Source organism: Aptenodytes patagonicus, chromosome 6 (assembly GCF_965638725.1).
Source record: "Aptenodytes patagonicus chromosome 6, bAptPat1.pri.cur, whole genome shotgun sequence".
Lineage (NCBI taxonomy): Eukaryota > Metazoa > Chordata > Aves > Sphenisciformes > Spheniscidae > Aptenodytes > Aptenodytes patagonicus.
The window spans coordinates 35,313,430-35,333,000 of NC_134954.1; the positions used below are offsets into that span (position 1 = coordinate 35,313,430).

The window sequence follows — 19,571 nt, forward strand, 5'->3', positions numbered from 1 at the left end:
TTGCTAATGAATAAAATATCAGGTACCGGTATATTTACATAAAAGGGTCTCTACCAGATGGACAACGCTTTGAAATGTAGCATGAGGTAGATGAGGATATTTTACCTTCCTTGTCAGCTGGAAAGCCAAGCCCCATCCTTCAGCATGGGTTTTGCTCTGAAGCCCTGCATTGTTTCAAAATCACATTATCAGTTTAGCATGGCGAAGATGATCGTTGCCTCGGTGGGGTACGGGGCAGCTGATTCATGCACGTACCGAACGCGACTGTCGCACTACATCACACCACTGCTGAAACCGTTTTACTGGCTTTCTGTCATGCAACAAATTTATTTTAAAGTGTGTGGGCCTTATACTGCCTGGAATGGCTTTACTTGTACTTTAAATACTGCATAAACCAAATTTAGAGATATATTTCTTGCTTTACCCTGTTCTCTGCATCTTTTTTTTTGCTTGTGACTGTCCAATTGGTTGCAATAATTCACTGCAGAGGAATATGTTTCTTAGATTTCCAAGAGCACCAACTCCTTAACCTTTATAAAATTAGGGAGAATGAATCACTCGTGACTTTTACATCTTTCTCGAAAACAAGTATTTGTTAGTTGCTGGCTGCCCAGGGCAGTACTTTGCCTCAATTTAACTTAGTTGCAAATGTTTGTAAATTTGCACATAATATCTCAGCACAATGGAGACTATGCGCACACACGCAGATTTATTGAGAGGGACACTAAACATATTTCAGCTGGAGGAAAGGAAGACAAGGTACTTATCTGTTTTATTGTCCTATACAGTATATATTGGCATCTCATATTTTGTGAACATAAATGCCAGGTTGACTCAAGAGATCTATGGATCAAGTGTTGTTTGTAACCTGCGCTGAACGCTTCAAATTGCGTTAAAGTTTCATCTCAGCAGCAAGGCCTTTTGCCATCTTTCAGTAACCCTGGCGCACTGAGATGCCGGGCGCTGTTTTTTTAGAGCACAGGATGAGCGCACAATGGCCAAGTAAGAGGCAGTAGGACATTAAGGTTGCATCTGTCAACTGTTCGTGTTTAAGGGACAAATGACTGTTTTAGCTTATTTTGTGAGTTTATCCTGGTTTCAGTGGTGTGAGGGAGCAGGTCCCTGTCCCAGCTCCATCCCCTGCAGCCCGGGGAAGGGAGCGAGGGTGCCCTGTCCAGCTGTGTCCCTCATGGTCATCCCTCTCCTGCATCTAGATGTTTTGGTGCCTGCGCGCAGGACGGGAAGAGACACCATGGGATGGGCCAGTCGCCGACCTCACTGGGCTTGGGGACAAGCTCCCCTTTAGGCAGGACAGGGCCCAGGGCACCTCTCCCTGCCCCTTTCTTTCCCCAAGGTAGGCAAGGAGGACGCTGTGCTCTGAAGCAGCTCACCACAGTCAGCTCCTGCCAGAAACACGTCCGAGCCCACCCACCGCCCAGGAGCACCCGACACCTATGCATGTCTCTTAACAAGCTGTGGTTTGCATTTGGTTTTGTTTTACTTCCATGCTCACCTCCGAGGCTGTTGTTTCTTTCCCCAGAGCTGCTTCCCTCCATGGCAGAGGGCCTGCTGATCCCCACTGCCGGGGATGACGGGCCGTTAGCAAAAGGGACACCGCTCAGTGTTATTAACGCAGCGGGCGGGTTTCCTGAGCACCAGAAAACAACAGGCTATTACAGAGATACAACCGCACTTTTCACAGCTGGATCCAAGCTCACAGATGCAGCTACCGCACTGTCGATGACAACGAACAGCCTTCCTCTCTGCGCCAGCGAAACCGAGACACGTGTGGATGGGAACACCTACATCCCTCTCCCCCAGGGCTCAGGTCCTAATTCTGCAAGGACAGAGTCACCTGCAAAGGACAGGCTGTTGTTTAACCCTTCAAACCCTCCACACACCTCCACAGTTTCCTTTCTCATGGGTAAAGATCAAGAGTTATCGTGAAGACATAGAAAGCCAAGGCGGTGTTTGCTGGGGTCAAGCAGGTTGGGAGATACAATGACACTGATTTAATAAAGGCTGAATATGCCACCATTCAAACCAATGTGACAGTGTTTCACCCTGTGACACATCAGCTTGCCCTGGACGACAGTAGCAAATTTTCTCGGATCAATGGAGCTGAGAGATTTCACAATTCCCCATCCATTGTGGCGTTGATCTCTTTGCACCTCTGGCTAATGTTAGTAGCAAAGATAAATATTTAACTTTCCATAAATAAAGAAAAAAAAATAATCCCAATTTAAAACATCCCTGGTGTTCAGGAGCTACAGAGGGAACAAAACTACCAAAGCAGAGGAGTGTGAAACCTGAAAACTGAAGAACCTCCTTCTTGGAAGACAAGGATAACTTATTAAGAAATGTTTTCAGCCCCTATTTAACACTCATCTGCATAGAATACCTTCTCTCTAGATGAGGTAAAAGCTGTGGAAAATGCCCCCGTTGCCACCAGCGGTCAAATTAGTCCCTCTCATCAGGCTGCCATTGCTCAGCTGAGCAGTGGTACCTGACATCTTGCTGCTTTTACTTCACCTGGTGAGCAGGGATGAGGGGAAACCATCCACCCGCAGGAAGCAAACGGAGGGAGACGCGGGACGAGAAACGCCACTGAAATTTCAGATGGGCTGCTAGGACCCCGTACTGATGGCTGTTTCCTGTGACTGTCGCCAACCAAATTTTGCGGCTCCATGACGCCGCATCCTTTTATGATGAAGTTCCCTCAAAGAATAACTCGCTCGCTTTAGTCATGTTTGCTCCAAGATTTATGGCTTGATGCTTATTCACCAGCGGAGCTTCTCAATGCGAAATGTCAGTAAGCCTGTTATAAATTGCTCCTGGCATTTCTGCTCTATCTTTTATTTGGCCAGGAATATTTCTACCTGAAAGTGATAAATGCCTGCTATAACTGCTTTATGTGCTTCAGTAATTACACTGTACAGGGAAGGCAGGGGCTGTGTCTATGGAGGTACCACTTCAAAAACAGCAACTTGTAAAAAGTGGGAGATTGGGCTGAACCCTGAGGTGCTACTGGACGCACAGGCTGAGGAAAAAAACACCCTTGAAACCCAAAGTAACAGTGACTGGTGAAGTATGTCCATCAGACTGAAGCTGGTGAACGGGTGGAAGAGAGGGAAGAAAATTAAATTTTTAAAGTCAGGGCGGAAAGGCATCGGCACGAGGCTGGTGCCCTGCCTGGGCTATGCACTGGGTGTGAGGGGAGGAGGCCCTCAGCACTGCCACGGCATGCCCCCCACCTGTTCAGGCCTCATTTGGGTAGGAGATGATTGTGCTGTGTTAGACATGTTTGTTGTAGACAGACAGATACTGGAAAGACACATATAGACGCTTCGGGTTTGGGTATTTGATCGATTTGGATGCTATTGAGGTAGCTCAACCCTGAATTTCAGGCTGGCTGGCAGCCAGCCCGCCATTTTCCTCAGCCCTCCCCTCAGGGGTGGCCTCGCCCCTTTCCGCGCGCCACCGCCCCTCCTCTGGCCCCGCTCGCCCCCGAAGCGCGGGAAGCGCGGCGGCCGGGGGCAGTGAGCGCGGCTCTTCCTGACGCGCATGCGCGCTTGGCGGGCGCGCAGCCTTCGGCGCTTGCGCAGTGGTGGCGGGCGGGGAATTTGGAGCGGCACGGGCGGCTGGCGATGCGGGAGGTGCTGCGCGGCCGCTCGGGCAACCGGCCGGCCCCGGGCGGCCAGCCCCTCACGGCCGCCCCCATGGCGCCGCCCGGCCCCCCCTGGGCCCGCACTCGCGCCGCCCTGGGGCGGCTGGAGAGGGCGCTGAGCTGCTCCCGCTGGTAACGGATGCCCCCCTTCCCCTTTCCGCCCCGGCCCCGCGGCCGTTACTGCCGTTGGTCGGGGCGGCCGTTACGTTCCGGCTGCTGGCAGGCGAGCGGAGCCGCCGCTGGCGCTGTGCCCTTAAGGCTGCGTGTGTTAATACTGCCGCGTTTGTCCTTCTGCCCACAGCGCCGGCGTCCTGCGGGAGCCCGTGTCCCTGGGGCAGTGCGAGCACGTCTTCTGCCTGTAAGTAGCGTGGTGCGCCGGGGCTCGGCCGCCCCGCCTCCCTCCCCGGGTCGCCGGCGCTTCGAAGGGCGCCCCCAGACCCCCTCCTTCATTGCTTTGGAGAACGGGCTGGCGCCTTAAGGAGGTGGGCACTGGTGGTGCTTTCTGGCCGGGGAGAGGAAGGGGGAGCTGCTATCCTCCATTAGGTCCAGCTCGCTATTCTGGGGCAGGTGTCTGGCTTGCTAGAGCGAAGGCCTGGCTTTCTGAGTGCTGGTTTAGGCTTTGGGATGTTTGCCTGGTGTAAAGGGAACCCTCAGTCTGATGGGGGAGGTGCCCACTCGTAGTGGGGTAGGAGGTGAAACCAACTTCCAGTTCTCGTCATCTCCAACTCTTTCCTCCTCCTCCCTTCAAAACAAATAAAAAAGAGCAGCCTGGAAAGATGCTTCCTGTTTCCAAGGGGGTTTTGCTCTGCTTGAGAGGATTGGGTGCTGCTTGTCATTGCTTTGGCCTTCTGCTATGCTAATGGCTTTGCTCCTTCAGATCTGCCACTGTAACTGTTCCTATATTTATGTCCATCCAAACATGCTGGGATAGCATGAGTACCTCTACTTACAGTTTGTCAAATAATCTGAGTGTTTAAAAAAAAACTGAGTTAAGTTAGAAATATCCTGCTAACGGGGCAGATCTGAGGAGGTGGTAGTCACTTGGCCTGTCTTAGGACAGCTCACTGCATCGTTGGTACACACAGAGTCTGAAATGTTTATGCCCCAGAACCTCATTTCGGGAAGGTGGTGGAACCTTCTGGCTGTCCTGTATGTTGCTGCTCTTCACGCATGCAAATGCAAGCACGGGGAGTTAAAAGGTCAGTCATATATCTTAAACAGTTTCTCTGCACAGTACAGATGTGAGCTGTCTATTAAAATCTTATGCATGTTATGGTGGAGAGGATAGACACTTTCCAACCTCTGCTTGTAAGCCAGTCTAGATATTCAGCTTTGCCTCTTGTTAATGCTGTAGTGAGTATGTTAATAAAAGCAGAGGAAAACCCTGCCTCCTTCCCTCTCTCCCTCCCTCCCTCCCTCCCTCGTGGCTGTGTATTCACTCCCTGTCTTCAGCTGCACCTTTCTAATGGGAGCTTAAAGTGTTGAAAGCCTGAAGAGTAAAATACTAGCAAATTATTTTCTTGCATTTTAAGAAATAACTGATTATGGGACAGATGCCCTCAGCATCTCTTCCCCCCAGTATGTATGTATTAAAAGATGCACAAATGATTTATTTCTATCCAGACGCGGGTTCTTTCCCAGCTTTGGCCATTAATTGCTGTAGATGATTCTGCCATCTGAAGCAAATTTTTTTTGTTACTTGTTCCATTTGTACTACCTGTCCACAGAGTACTTGGTAAAAGAATCGCCAGAAGCTTGTACAAGTTATTTATAAATATGTTCATAACTATCTTATTAAATGTTTTTTTCTCAGGTGCAGTGTGGGTTGCTGAAGGGTAGTGTAAGGGTGGCTTAATAAACATAATTGTTTAGTTGTTGGGCATCTAAGGCCTTGTGGTTGTATTTTGGATAATTCCAGTGTATTCTAGGTGATAGATTTCAAACACCCACTGTTGAAGGTTTTTTTTTTTTAAGAAAAAATTTCAAGACATCAGAAGATGATGCAGTTTGCATTGATGAGGCTGGAAAGAATAGCTAATAGGAGTCTTAAGCACTCATTAGCAGCTATTTCTTACTCCAGAAAAAGAGTTTATTTGCTACTATCCAAGTTATTGTTATACCTGATCTTTTCTCTTTTGTATGCCTGACCTTTTAGTCATCAATTTAATGTGTCCTCTGATGACCGAGTCTTGGATAGCGGCTATTTTTTTAAATAAACCTAAGGAAATTTAGATTAATTTGTTTACCAGCAAATTTGGTAGGGCATGGATTGAATTTACAGTATTCCGACATGCACTGATTCTGATCCATTGCTAAAGACAGATATTTATTAATATACCTGGGAAGGAGTGGGGTGAATGGATGGAGCTGGCTTCTGATATATGAAGTGAAATATGTGAAATTAATGAACTGCAATAATCAGGTCACAGATAATGTAACTGTTTCTCCCTCAGCATGGGTTTTATTATGGGCAGGGATTTTTATTAAGATCAGTTTCTACAGTTTTGTCTGAGTAACTCTACTAAGTTAGTTACAGTCATTGTCCATTAACTATAAAAACCCAACAGCTAGAAGTAATTAGGAAATGTCGTGGTATAAAAGTCATTCTGCATTTCCTTTGCACTACCTTTTACAGACATGGGAGACCTGAGGCCAACTTTCCTAGAGAACGAGACCTGGTTGGTTCTTATCTTTGTTCCAAGTGATTTGTCAATGTCATCTAGAATATGTCAAAGCCAAGACTTCTACTTCAGTCTCCTGATCATAGCAGTGTCTCAACCGTGAGGTCCTCTGCCTGCTTGGGGCAGGCTGTTTAAAGCACAAAACATACCTAGCAGCAATTTTTACATACCAGATTTCCTGTCTTGGAATTAACTGAAGGCATGATACTTGTGTAGTGTTTGAGGGAGAGATACCAGTGCAGAGAACAGATCTGAAATTAACTCTCCTCTTAAGGAAAGTGGTGGTAGTTATAATTCTGTTATAGTTAACTGATATGCTACTAGTTTTGGGGTGTATGACTGTCAGCTTCCAAGCTGACTATATGTTTAGAGTCTAGATGCATAGACTTTGGTCTTCCTCTCCAGGTAGCAGTGCCTTGAATTACTTGCATTCTGTTCCTCTGAATGTTTAGCATGATCTGCTCACATTTAATTTTATACCTTTGGTTAGACTTGTGCGTGCTACATGGTGGTAAGGTAACGGAGACTTTTTGAAATTAATTCAATCTTGGGTATGTGAAATTATAACATATTTAATAGGATAGATTGGAGCTGAGAAGTAACAATGGCCCTTGAACGTTGCAGTTCAGATGGCAAATCATAAGGTCCTCTCACTGGACTAATCAAATGAATAAAAGACTTTAGGCTCATATGGGAAGAGTAGTATTACTAAGAAGCTACAAGTGTTAAATGACCTTTACTGAGTAAATCTATTTCCCCACCCACCCTGCCTTGATCATCTCCTGACATAAATGCTCTGAAAGAGAAAAGTGATGGAATATTCTGAACACCTGGAGATCCTCGTGGGACTTCTTACAGAAAAGTGTTCAGACAGGTGAAACTTCACAATATCAAGAAAATTAAGTAGGAAAAAGTGGAAATGACAGTTTAGTACGGGTTGGCTTTCTGTCACTTGTTTAAAAATAGAAGGCTGCATAAGAATAGCCCTGCCTTTAGCTGAGATGTAAAAGAATGTGTAGTTTTAACTGTTCAAGCCTAATTATGTCCTGTTATCTGGGACAAACAGCAACAGAGCTTTAGCATACCTTGAAAATTTGGATCAGCTTGTGAGTCTGTAGGAGTCACAAGATACTATGTCTTTCATGACAGTGTCCTGACAAGGCTCTGGGCTTGGCTTGCTTAACTATGGCTTGTCACTTGCCGTGATAAATATGTCCTTTCCTACATTTGTGACTAACTCATGTGGGCTTTACAATAGTGGTTTGTCAATGCTAAAATAAGAGATTCTTAATGATTGTTTGGCTGTGAAAAGGTTGATAGCGAGTACAGTAGATAACTTATGCTAGATAATGGATTTTTATATTTGACTTTCAGATCTTGCGTGGGTGACTGTGTTGGCACAGAATGCCCAGTGTGCCACATGCCAGCCTGGGTGCAAGATGCACAGATAAACCGGCAACTAGATAACATGATTCAGCTTTGCAGCAAACTGCGGCATCTACTGGATGCGGACACCTCAGGTAAGAGCAAACCTGGGTCTCTGACAGCCATTGAATCCAGACGGCTCCGTTTCATTTCACGAGCTTTATAGAGAATGAGCAGTGCAGCCCTGTTTAAGATTCTGAAAGGCTGTTCCAAATCATGTTTGGAAAATTTGATGTGAAGAGAACTGTCTGTATGCATTGCTCATTCTTTGAATCTGTTTTACTAAGAAATCTGCATGAGCGGGTTAGTCCATAATTCATTAGAATCTGTCTTCCAAAATTAGACGAAAGTGGGATAGATTCCCAAGTCACGAGGCAGTTAGTTGCACAAACCAGGGGCACAAGTTGTCATATTTTGTGCTCTTAGGGGAGCACAAATGTGTAATGTTCTGCAGTGTACACTTCTTTAGGGGGGCCCTGTTAAAGGATTAATGCATATATTCTCTTGCCTCTTGTGTATTTGTGCACCAAGGCGTGCATGCTGTCCCAGTAATTTTCAGTTTAGGGTTTTTGCACATGGAAAAAATTATCTGTGTTCCTTGCCTAAAAGGGGAAGGAGGCAAGTCTGAACTCATTTATTTTCTGGTGCCTAGCAATCAGCTAGTCTGCTACAATGGAATTTTGTCATTGCTGACTGTGCAATGAGATTGCAGAGATCGTACTCTGGGAATTCATCTCTTTATCAAATTTTAGGCTGATTGTCAAAGTAGGAAAAAATGAAGTGAAATGAGCGTAGGTGAATGTATGTCTCTTCTGCAAGCCCAGAGAGGAGCAATTTATGTAATACCAAGTTTTAGAAAACATTCATTTAGCTGTCAGATACAGAAAAGGTAATTCTTGCTTCATTGTTGCTTTCTAATATGTTTGTCTAAATTAAAGATTCTTTTTCTAAGTCTAATCCCATCAGCACTTTCATGTTCATTTATGGGGTAGCTCTTTATTGACATCAAAATACATTGAAGCAAGGAGGCTGGAAGCCTATGTCCAACTGTAAAGGAATACATTTTATACAGATATAAAATCCTACGGTGATTAAATCTTCTGGAGCATAGAAAATGCAGATGATGGCTTAAATAGGATTTTAGGGAAACATTTTAAGTGGTGAAGGCTTTTAAAAACATAGTTGGAGGAGAATCTCTGAGAGGAGCTATTTGTGATGCTATAAATAAAGCATCTAAAATACAGTATCATAGTATTGATACTGTTTAGATATTTTGGAGAACTCTTACAGATGGATTAACTCTTACAAATCAGTCTGTTTCACTGTACTAGAAGTTGCATAATACATTTAATCCTATAGTTCTTCTAAAATAAGGTTTGCATGGTGTGGTTAAACCATAGGATAAAATGAGGTTCTTTTTATTGTTCCTTGTTCTAACATAAAAGCAGCACAAAACTGAAGTTTACAAGAGCGTTTTATTTGGAGCTAAAGCTACGAACTGATGTGGGAGATTACTTTCCGTTACTTGTAGTCCTTGCCCTGTACTAAGGATTAATGGCCTTTTGGATGTTTCATACTGAGGTTAAGGGAAAAACCTCCTGAGTTGGTGATAGTTCACTGTTGGGAATGGTTTGCACACCTCTGACAACAGCCAATTATGTGTTGTACTATAGCAAACCACAGGATGCTGTAGCTTTAGAGATTTTGAGAGAAAATCCTTTAGGATGTTTTGTCACTCATCTCTGGCAAATCTGTCACCTCCCATAGATGTATGTCTTGAACTTAATGTATACAAAGTGAAATATGTTTGAGTTTGGAGAATCAGGGCCTCTCTTGTTAAGAAGTTGCTTTCATGTTCTTACGGCACTGTAATTCTGCCGTGTTCCTGTCAACAATATTTTCTTTTCTTTTTTTGTTAGAAGGTCAGAAATTGTATTTTATGTTCCAGTAAAGGAAACGGACCGAAAAATCAGTCTTTCTGGGGAGGAAAGGAAGAGAAGCAATTGAAAAAGGAATCTTTCCGTATATTTGGTTTATATCCCTTTTGTGTATTTGTTTTATATGCCTTGTTTTGAGACAATTGTGGCTTATCTCAAGGCCTCTCAAAATGAGATCCTTGTTCATTTTTTAATCAGACCTAGTGAATGCAGTGAGTTGTGTGTGTTGTCTTTAAAAAAACCACAGAACTACTGTGACTGAAAAGGATAGGGTTAAGCTCACGTGTTGAATATTTCAAGTATAAAAATCCCTGTACCCTAAGTTCCACCGTAGATATGAGAGGGATCTCACTTTATACTCCATTGGGATAGGAATAGCTTTTTGCCAAAGTAGTGTGTTCTAAGAAGCAGCAGCAAGTAATTCAGGAAAGACTGCACAAAACAGCTAATACTTCCCTTTTAAATTAAAGTGAAGCACAGGAAGTGACACAGAATAGTACTGGGGTGACTGAAGGGGAATTGGCAAACAATGAACCTGAAACTGGCTAGAAAGTGCAAACTATAGGTAGCAAATGCTGAGTCCCAAAATGAATTAACTTGTTAGAGATGTTATATTCTCAGTTTGTGGCAAGGTGAGGAGAGCTGTCTGACCTTTTCACCACCTAGTGTTGTACCTTTACGAGGGTAATGGGAAGCTATCTGGTTGGAAGGCTTCATAAATGGGATGTCTGCACCTCAGAATCTTCAGCTCTAATGTTGCAGAGTTCAAGGCATGTTGAGAATTTGAGTTGATGGGATGATAGATTTTGTATGTGGGCAATTAGTAAGAACTTGTTGAATCATGGACATAGCGTATATAGTATAGTGGAGATGAAGAAGGTTGATTTACGGTAATGACTTTGAAAGTAAATTTCTAAATACTTCAGATTTTTCTGTGTGATATTCTTTAAAAAGAAGAGATTGTGGTAAACTTTCACAACAACCATTTCTAGATGATTTTACCTTATTCTTTGTAACATAATCTGCTTCACTCTAACACAGTCAAACAGCAAGCCTTCCTCCCCTCTTCTCATACAGAGCTAGACCTTGCAGGTGTTGGTCAAAGCTTCCTAAGCTCGTGTTGATGCTGGTGGACAGTAGGAGAGATTAACTTTTGATTAGCCTTATAGTATCATTATTTAGTTTCACATTTACTGATGTGGAGGGAAAGATGTTGAACGCCTGTTGTAACAGATTACATTGCATCTCATGTATGCTATGACATCTTTCATAATAGCTAAAGATGAGTTTTTGAATAGCTGGAATTTCTCCCTTTTTCCCCCTGTGTTGAATACTTAACTTGCAAAGTAATCATTCTTCAGTGAAGGCACTAATGTTGCACAGATGGTACCAAAGCACTTCCCTTTGATTTTTAATAAGGGACTAGTTTGTCAAAGAGATTTCTCAACTTCTGTTCTGAAACCCATAATAGAGAATAATTTGAAAGGCACACAATGTGCATCATTATATTCCTTTGATGCAGATTAATGATAGCTAAACCACATTTTCTAATTGCTCCTTTTTTTCCTGCTCTAGCCTGTTATTGCACTACAGCAGAACTTGGAGATGTAGCTCTCTAGTTGCAAGGTGCTGTGTATCTCCTAATATTTTTGTCTACTCTCAACCCTTTTAACACTTAAGAAATTCAAATGAAGAATTAAGAAATTTAAATGTCAGCATTAAGAAACTTGTGCTTATTATGTGCAAATAAGTAATTTAGAAAGAATTCAGTTAATACATTGTGTATATGAATGTTACGTTTAATCGGTAATGGAGAGTAAATTTACTGCATTTATTATAGACTGATTCTAATACTGTTATTGTGGGTAGTCTTTACACTATTGCAGATACTTAAAATCTAGAATTAGTAAGGCATGCTTTACTGATTTACCTTGTCTCAATGTATCTCTAAAAATTTGGTGAGGATACTTCTTATGTATTAAAGAATTAAATCTTAATCATATATAGTAATTTTCTCATTCCTGTTGCGACGCAAGCTCTGGCTTCCAACTTGGTGACAGCAAAGTATTCCTTTGGATCGATTTTTCTATGAGCAATTTTCTCTGAAGGTAGTTTAACTGAATGCACTTAGCTACCAGATAATACCCTCTTTATATAAATTAACATTTACATATTAAACCATGAGAACTTATTTTCAGTTTCTTAGCAGTGTGTCTCTTCTCTCTCTCCCTCTCGCAGTTCTGGGTCCATCAAAGGGTTAGATTTTCAGGGAGGGTAGATTGGCCATTTTTCCTTATTACTTCTCCTCCCTACCTTGTACGTTTTGGAAATGGAGGAAAGGGGCAGCAGAGTCTAAAAATAACATTTTTTGCAGATGCTATACAGAACCGTTCAGGTAAAGTTGATGTTAGCTACAGAGGATTCAGAAGGATGGAGTTATTGAAGAATGGCTGAGAGACAACACACACCCTGGCAGAAATTGCGGTTTCTTCCCCAGTAGGCTATGGAGATGCCCTGGGTGTGCAGGGCTGACCTCTCAATGTGACAGATCTCTTTCACAGTATGCGTGGCCTTTTAATCATGTTCTGCAAGTGCCTCCCTGTTCTAAAACATGCAACATACTGTTTTACACCTAAAGTAGTTGCACGTGAGGAAAAATAATCCTAGGAAAGTATTTATGTGGTGTATTTTCAGCAGGTTATAAAAAATCCTAACTAGTAAGTCCCTGCTGAGCAACCAGTAATGAACAGATCAGTTTAACAACCCTTGTGGTTGATTTTTCACGAGCTTTCTCGCTGCCAGAAGTGGTATATACATAGCTTCCAGTGTAAATACTTAATTGCGTTATGCTGCTTTAGATCCTACTTCTGAAGGACAGTGCCTTTGATTGAATTTGTCACTTGGACTTTAAAGTCTTACTGTGCTATACACATCAAAAGGAATTCTGGCCATCACAACATTGTTGCACAAATTACTTTTGCAAACTGATTTTATTCTTCCTTTTTACTTGGAGATGACTAATAGTTCTAGCAAGGTAAATATTTTAGAAGGAAATCTGCTAGTTGTGTAAACAGTGACGGCAAGTAAATAGTAACTGTGTTTTATGTTTTGCATCTGTTTGCAATTACGCTCTTCCTTTTTTTTAGATGTTATCGTCAGAATGAAATTGGATATGATAACTTTCTGAAGGCTAGCTAGTTATGAGATTTCAGTCTCAATTTCAGTGCTTTTTTTTCCTGTTTGCACCAAGCCCAACCCTACAGGAAAACCAAATAGGTGCATTTCTGTGCTTGATGATTATCTTTAGATACCTAAATGATTGATTAGCTAGCCTCAAAGCTGTATTCTTAAAGACACTTTTGGTCTGATGCCTTACATATTCCTCTAGCCAAATCTCCTAATACCTAGCATGTTTTACTTCAAGGGGTAAGTAGGGTAATGTAAATCAAGATTGAGGAAACATTTAACCTTGAAATATTACTTTAAAAGAAAACTGCAAATGTCTATTTTGGTGTTGAATTACTAGCTATACGATTCTGGTTTAAGTGAAATTTCAAACTTTTTTGTGGCTAAGGGATTTGGACTAGTTTGTCTGCTATCTGTGAGTTTATTACAGCTTGCTGTGGAAAACAGGCTATAGCTACTAACACCAAAAATAGAAGAGGAGGTATGGAGAAGACAAATTATCCATAGAAAGTTAATGCACTGAAGTGAAAGTAACACGTTGTAGTGAGTGTCTGTCTTTTACTTTTAGTAATTGAGACGTGATATAGTTTATTTCAAGAATGTTTAAAAACCCCACTAATCTTGGTCTTAGTTCTGTTTAAAAGTAATAATATTAATACCCTACTTGCCTCACTAGGCAAAATTAATATTGGTTTTGTGCTTGATTGCTATAAATTACCAGACTTTTGTGAATGGTAGTTTAGTCCCTGAGGCTGGAGGCAACATAAAGAATGAGTTGTACGTTTACTTTGGAGGACTTGTCCAAATAACCAAAAATAACTTAGGTTTCCAAGAAGGAATCTGTAAAAAAAATCTGTTATAGCTCTTTTGCACTGAAAGAGTTGCTGTCAGATTAAATTAGTGTCTAACTTAGAGGTCACTTTATGCTCCTTAATTTATTCTTAAGCCATTGAGGACACCATTTATAGTCCTTGTACTCAACTGTTATCTCATGCACTGGGAGTACAGGATATTCCTCCATCATCTTGGTTGTTGATTTGTAATATGCTGTACGATGTGACTTATAAAATTGCTTCACTGCATATTTTTAAAGAAATGTTTGAGATCATCAAAATGTGTAGCTTCCTTGGAATTATTTACTACCAAGGGGTAAAGGATCAAATGACAGGACACAGTTACTTACAGATTTTCTATATATTCCTCTGATTCATCTGCTATGTCTGTGGAATCAGTCAAAATTTCTCAGGAATGTTCAACATTCTTATAAGGATGTTATTTTCGCTTGCTCGCAGTTATGCTCCCTGTTCATCTTCAGATGAATTGTAATATCTTTTCAGAAAATTGTTTCTGTGCTCTTTTGTGTATGTGCAAACTACTTTGGGTTTTCCTTGGAAATAGGTTTAACAGTGAGAGAACCAGCTTCTATCCTCTTTATAATCTGGTCAGAAATCTTCTATGCACATGCTGCTTTGCGAACCCAGACTATTGAGGAAATTTCTCTACCAGGGTGCTCACTTGCCTAGTGGATAGCTCTAGCTGCACTGGGATCCCTGAACTCCAGAGCGGCGTGTGACCTTGCCAGTTGTTTTAAAGCCATTACATGTGTCTCTTCAGAAGAAATGAAGGCGTTCATATGTTGTATTTAGTAACACTTCATCAGTTGTTACAGTTGTTATTCTGATCTTTTTTCTTTGTGATCTTTTACTGAAAAGTACTCTGTAAATTATTTTTCCTCTTCCCTGATGCACTTAGATTCAACAGAAGATCTGTCCATACCAACTGACTCAGACTTTGGAAAAAAGAATAAGAAGGAACAGGTAAAAATGTGGTTCAGCCCAAGAAGTAGGAAGATTCGATGCATCCTGAACAAGAGTCAGCCTGAGTCTAAAAGTGATGACCTTTGTCAAGACACACCTTCAATTTATGATTTCTTTCCTTCCCCTCCTCGTGAAAAGCCCTCCAAGCCGACAAAAAAGCCAACACAGAGACAGAGTAAGAAGATGAAGAAGAAACGTCTAGCAGACATTAACAAAGTGTGGAGCTTACAGAAGCCTGAGCAGAAAGGAGGAGTTGAGGAGAAGACTCCCAAGGAAAAGCGTGTGACTGTCTGCAGTCAACCGGTAGTTCTGTGCACTCCAGAACCAAGTAGCCCTGAAGAGACACTTCAGCAGGAGTCTGTAAAGGAAGCTGACTCCAGCAAAAATACAGAAAGTGTGGAAATACCGCCACAGGTAAAATCCTCAGAGAAGAAAGATAACAGTGAGGTTGTGTGCCTTGCACAAGTCAGCAAGGAAAAAAATTGTGCTACAGAGACATCACTGTCAACAGAAAATGAAACTACGCCTTTAAAACGTGGAAGGGAGCAATCCAGACTTCCAGTTACTTCTCAGTCTAAAAGACCAAGAAGAACTGAGAGGAGCATTATTGGGAAGTCAGTCAGTCAGTCAGATTGCTTAGAGGAGTTACCTCAGGGTTGCCCCATCTCCCCAGTGACTGAACACAAGACCCCAGCTCAGAATTCTTCCTCTGTATCGAAACTCACTGACACCGTAATGAAGACAAGAAGCTCTGCACTCTTTCAAGCAATAAATAGTCCTTCACTTTCAAAATCTCCCTCTACCCCATCTACTTCTAAGACTTGTAATCAAGTAGGAATACCGCACAGTCCTTCTGTGTTGAAGTCCCCTGGTGGTAACACAATTGCCAGAAGAAATTACAAAGGAGAGACTTTGCTCCATGTTGCTTCCATCAAGGTAGGAACATCATCTTCTAGTTCAACTTTAAACAGGGGTTTAAAAAGACAATATTGTATTAAAAATATCCTGGAAAGCAGTTACTTCAGTACATCCTATTTCTTGGGGGGAAATCTCATCTTGTGGTCTTTTTCTTCTAGGTTTATTGGGGAGTTTCCAACCTTACTCTCTGATTTCATGAATGGATGATCAAAGATGGTTATACTTGAGAGACGCAATGTACTACAGTGTCAGTTATACCTATGACTTCTAGGAAGTGATAAGCATTCAAATGCTTTGGCCTTATGTGCCAGAAAGCTGTCTCTGTGATTTGTCATAAGGAGTTTAGCTAAGTAATTCAGATCTCACTGAGTGATCTTGATCAGTTTAACTTGACCTGGTAACTCAGCCAGGACAAGATCTGAATTACCTACATAAAGATAACTCTATGCAAACTTAATTGAGGTGAACTATTTTATAATCTTTGAGATCCTCGATCTAATGCAAGTGTTGGCTCAAGAGGAATGAAATGCTGCACCCTGTGATTCCCATGCTAAGCCCTATGCTCTGAGCATGCTGTCCTCACAGATAGTAGAGAAGGGAGAATTAAGAGAGAGTTGGAATGTTCTCAGTAGACTTCACTTATGTAGGATCAATGTTATTCTTGGAATGACAGCTGTCACTCATTTTGCTGTTATTATCTTAGCCAGTTCCTGCTGTGGTAGAACTTCATGGCTTTGCTCTCTGCAAGGGCTGTCTTTCCCTATTACAATGTAAAAGCTGCATGCAGGTAGAGTGAATTGAATGCTTATAGTCAAACTCATCAGATGCACTAATATGGCAGCTCTCTTCTGAGAGGTCATTTCAAAGAGTTTGTAGTCTGGCAATTTAAATGTACTTTGTGCTAAATCATAATATAGAAATACTGTGTGGTTAATAAACTGCCTATACTGGTAGAATTGATTCGCCTGTAAGCATCCTGACATTTATACAGCACTTCTATTTGTTGAGACAAAGGCTGTTCTTGATAAATAACTGTGTCCTCTTTCAAAGGCATTCTAATAAGCCACTCCTGCTGCACGAGACCTTTTTAAATGGAAGTGGCAGCTGAGCTGAGTTGAGTTCAAATATCTTACTTGCCATTAATATGGAATTAGGGAGGAGAAAAGGAAATGTTGTCCTCACAGAACTCGAGCTTTAAAGGGTAGATCTCTTGTTACCTCTCATCATAAGTCCTGTATATTCCTTTTTATTAAAGCACTGTTTACAAATTATCCTTCCATGATTTTCTGGGAATTTGTAAGGAATACTATTATGACTGACTGGTTCTAAAAAAAATTGATCTACCTTGTCAAATTTTCACACAGGTATTGTTTCCAGCAATACATCTGATACTTATTGTGAGATTTGGAGTAAACAGTGATATGCCAATAATGTGGCTTTTCATTGCAAAGAATTTTGAAGATAAATGAGTAAAAAAATGATTGATGCTATAGACAAAAAGAATAAACAAGTTTTGGCTATCCAAGGTTAGTAGCATGGCTGGCACTGCTTGTTGGCATTGGTACAGCCCTCTGAGAAAGGGATAGGGCTATTTCAGAGGGCTGAAAAGCTGACCTCCAGCTGTAGTGTAGGCAGTGGGGTGGGCAGACACATGAATACTTTTTTCAGTCCTGTGTGTGAATTCATTTTGGTGTCTTCTTTTAATGTTTATAATTATTGAGCTAAAATGTGAAGTTGCTTCTGTTCCTCATTAGTTCTGCTGTGGTTTTAATTCATCGATTCTGTTTGCATTGAGGTGCTCATTAGTGAAGGCTTGTTTAACTAGGTAGGGCTTCAGGGTGATCTCAAAGTTACCACTCTCTTTTAAAGGTAATTAAAATAAGGCAAGGAAAGCGGTCTTTTGGTTATGGTCTTGGTTTACTTGCATGTATCTTTGTTTCCAGCTACTAAACTTCCAATGCAACTCCAAATGCAAGAAAGTTGTTCTACTGTCTCTGAACCTCAGATCCTCATCTGTAGAGTGAGGTTATACAGATTATCTCCTTTCGTTTGTGTTCTTTGTTCTTGTTATATAGCTTAATCATGGGTACATTATGGTATTCCTAAGAAGATGCTGCATCCCCTGGTAGCCAGTAAATGTTGGCACAGTTACTAGTTCATGTCAAAGTGGATTAAGACTAAGTTGCTCAAGCCAGATGATGTGAGGACTTGGTCTTTCTAGAGAACTATTGGTCATGGGTTTTGCTAACATTTTACTTTTGTGAAGCAGTGAACAAGAGTGGTGATTAATTGCCATGAATCTGCTGGGGATGTGTGGCAATTGCAAGAAAACATTTTTTTGCATTCAAGTATCTTTTGTATAACCTGTATGTTTCTAGATCACTCTTCTAAGCTGTAGGAACCCTGCTATGGAACTGATAAATGTGTTTTCTCAAAGAAGCTGGTCTTGAAAATACTAGGCTTTATACTGTATGTATATTCTCATTGTTGTTTGGTTTTTTTTTTTTTCCAAAATAGCCCTGTCATTTTTTCCTGTTTCTGGAAGAAGTATTTCTCTTCCAGTTTTGTTTTATAGGTGATTTTTTTTCTTGTTCTGTCCACAGCCAGTAACGTTTTTCAATGTGTGTAATGGGAAACAGACTTGTAGCTGCCACCCTCCCCCCCAAAGTGAAATAAAGTCTAACTTTCTGGGACTTCATTAATTATAAAAATAAATCTGTATTATTTTCATTAGCTGTTAGTCTAATACCCTGAATTTAATTAAAGCTAATTGAGTTCTCCCTTTTTCTTATTTGAAAGAGATAATAAACAACGTTATCAGGCATTAAAATTAAGTGTATTGTGCTGTTTCAAATGATTCTGAGGGATTGTCCCTGTTTACTACTACTAGTTATTAACTTACTGAAATCAAAATGGTTCTCAAGAAAGGTTCTAGTGTGGATGAACTTAATGCTGAGTTAAACTAATAAATTAAAATAAATGTGGCTCTTCCCATAGCAAACAGCCATCATGTTTATCTTCTTCCATAGTCATTAAAGGTAAAACTTCCAGTTAGTTAAAATACAAAACATGACCTATTGCACTCATAATATTCTAAACTGGTGGGAAATTGCCCAATCAACAACCCTTTCACATAGGAATTTTTTTACAGTAAAATAATGAGTTGTTCACAGGACTAGCTCTTATGTGGCAATTAAAAATGCAGCACAGTACTACTTAACTAGTTAGTACAGAGTCTTAAATCTGCTATGGAGAGAAAAAAAATCAATGGTTTCTTGGTACAGTATTTCACGTCTTGGTTGTACCTATGTTTCTTCTGCATTGACAAGGGAGATGATGGGGCAGTTCACAGTGTGGAATGGCTGCCACTACGATTCCAGGACGAGGAATAGCAAACTGCAATGCAACAAGGTAACAGAGGACCATGGCAACAGCCACACTGTAACAAAAGAGTGGATGGGAGGTAGCTGGGAAAAGGTTTTGATTTTTATGCTTCAAGTCAAAAGCGATTAGAGAGTTGTCCCTGTTCTGAGGAAAGAAGAAATTGCATCTATGCAGAGCATCTACTTAGTCTGAAGAAAGAGAGAAGGAGCACTGGGACTACTTTTAGTTACCTCTTGTTCCAGGGACCCTTTAGTTTTGATGGTTGACCGGGAGGGCCTTCATAAAGGCTTCACCCATGGCTAGCTGGCTGTGCTGGGCTCTTCATATTCATTATACTTAACACTGTAGTAACTATTAGATAATTCCTTCCGAGCCTGTGAGACCGTTCTTCCTTTTTATTGCTTTGTTACCAGTTAATGACACATTAGAAAGTGAAAGAAGATTTTGTGGTTTTGTGAGCATGTGATGGCCAACATCAGAATACCTTTTAGATACTTTTTCAGGTGTCTCTGACCTAGTCAGCTGTGCAGTTGTTCACTTTTGGTACCAGATGGGT

The 19,571-nt window shown here is 41.3% G+C and overlaps 1 protein-coding gene across 2 annotated transcripts in view; it reads left to right on the forward strand.

The window, feature by feature from the left end:
• Positions 1-3,647: 3,647 nt before the first annotated feature.
• The window catches only part of BARD1 (BRCA1 associated RING domain 1), a 48,722-nt gene continuing 32,798 nt past the window's right edge, over positions 3,648-19,571 (forward strand). For both annotated transcript variants that reach the window (XM_076342103.1, XM_076342105.1), the window contains exons 1-4: positions 3,648-3,799; positions 3,969-4,025; positions 7,723-7,868; positions 14,649-15,649. In XM_076342103.1, coding sequence (XP_076198218.1) covers positions 3,648-3,799; positions 3,969-4,025; positions 7,723-7,868; positions 14,649-15,649 — 1,356 coding nt within the window. The remainder of the gene's footprint in view (positions 3,800-3,968; positions 4,026-7,722; positions 7,869-14,648; positions 15,650-19,571) is intronic.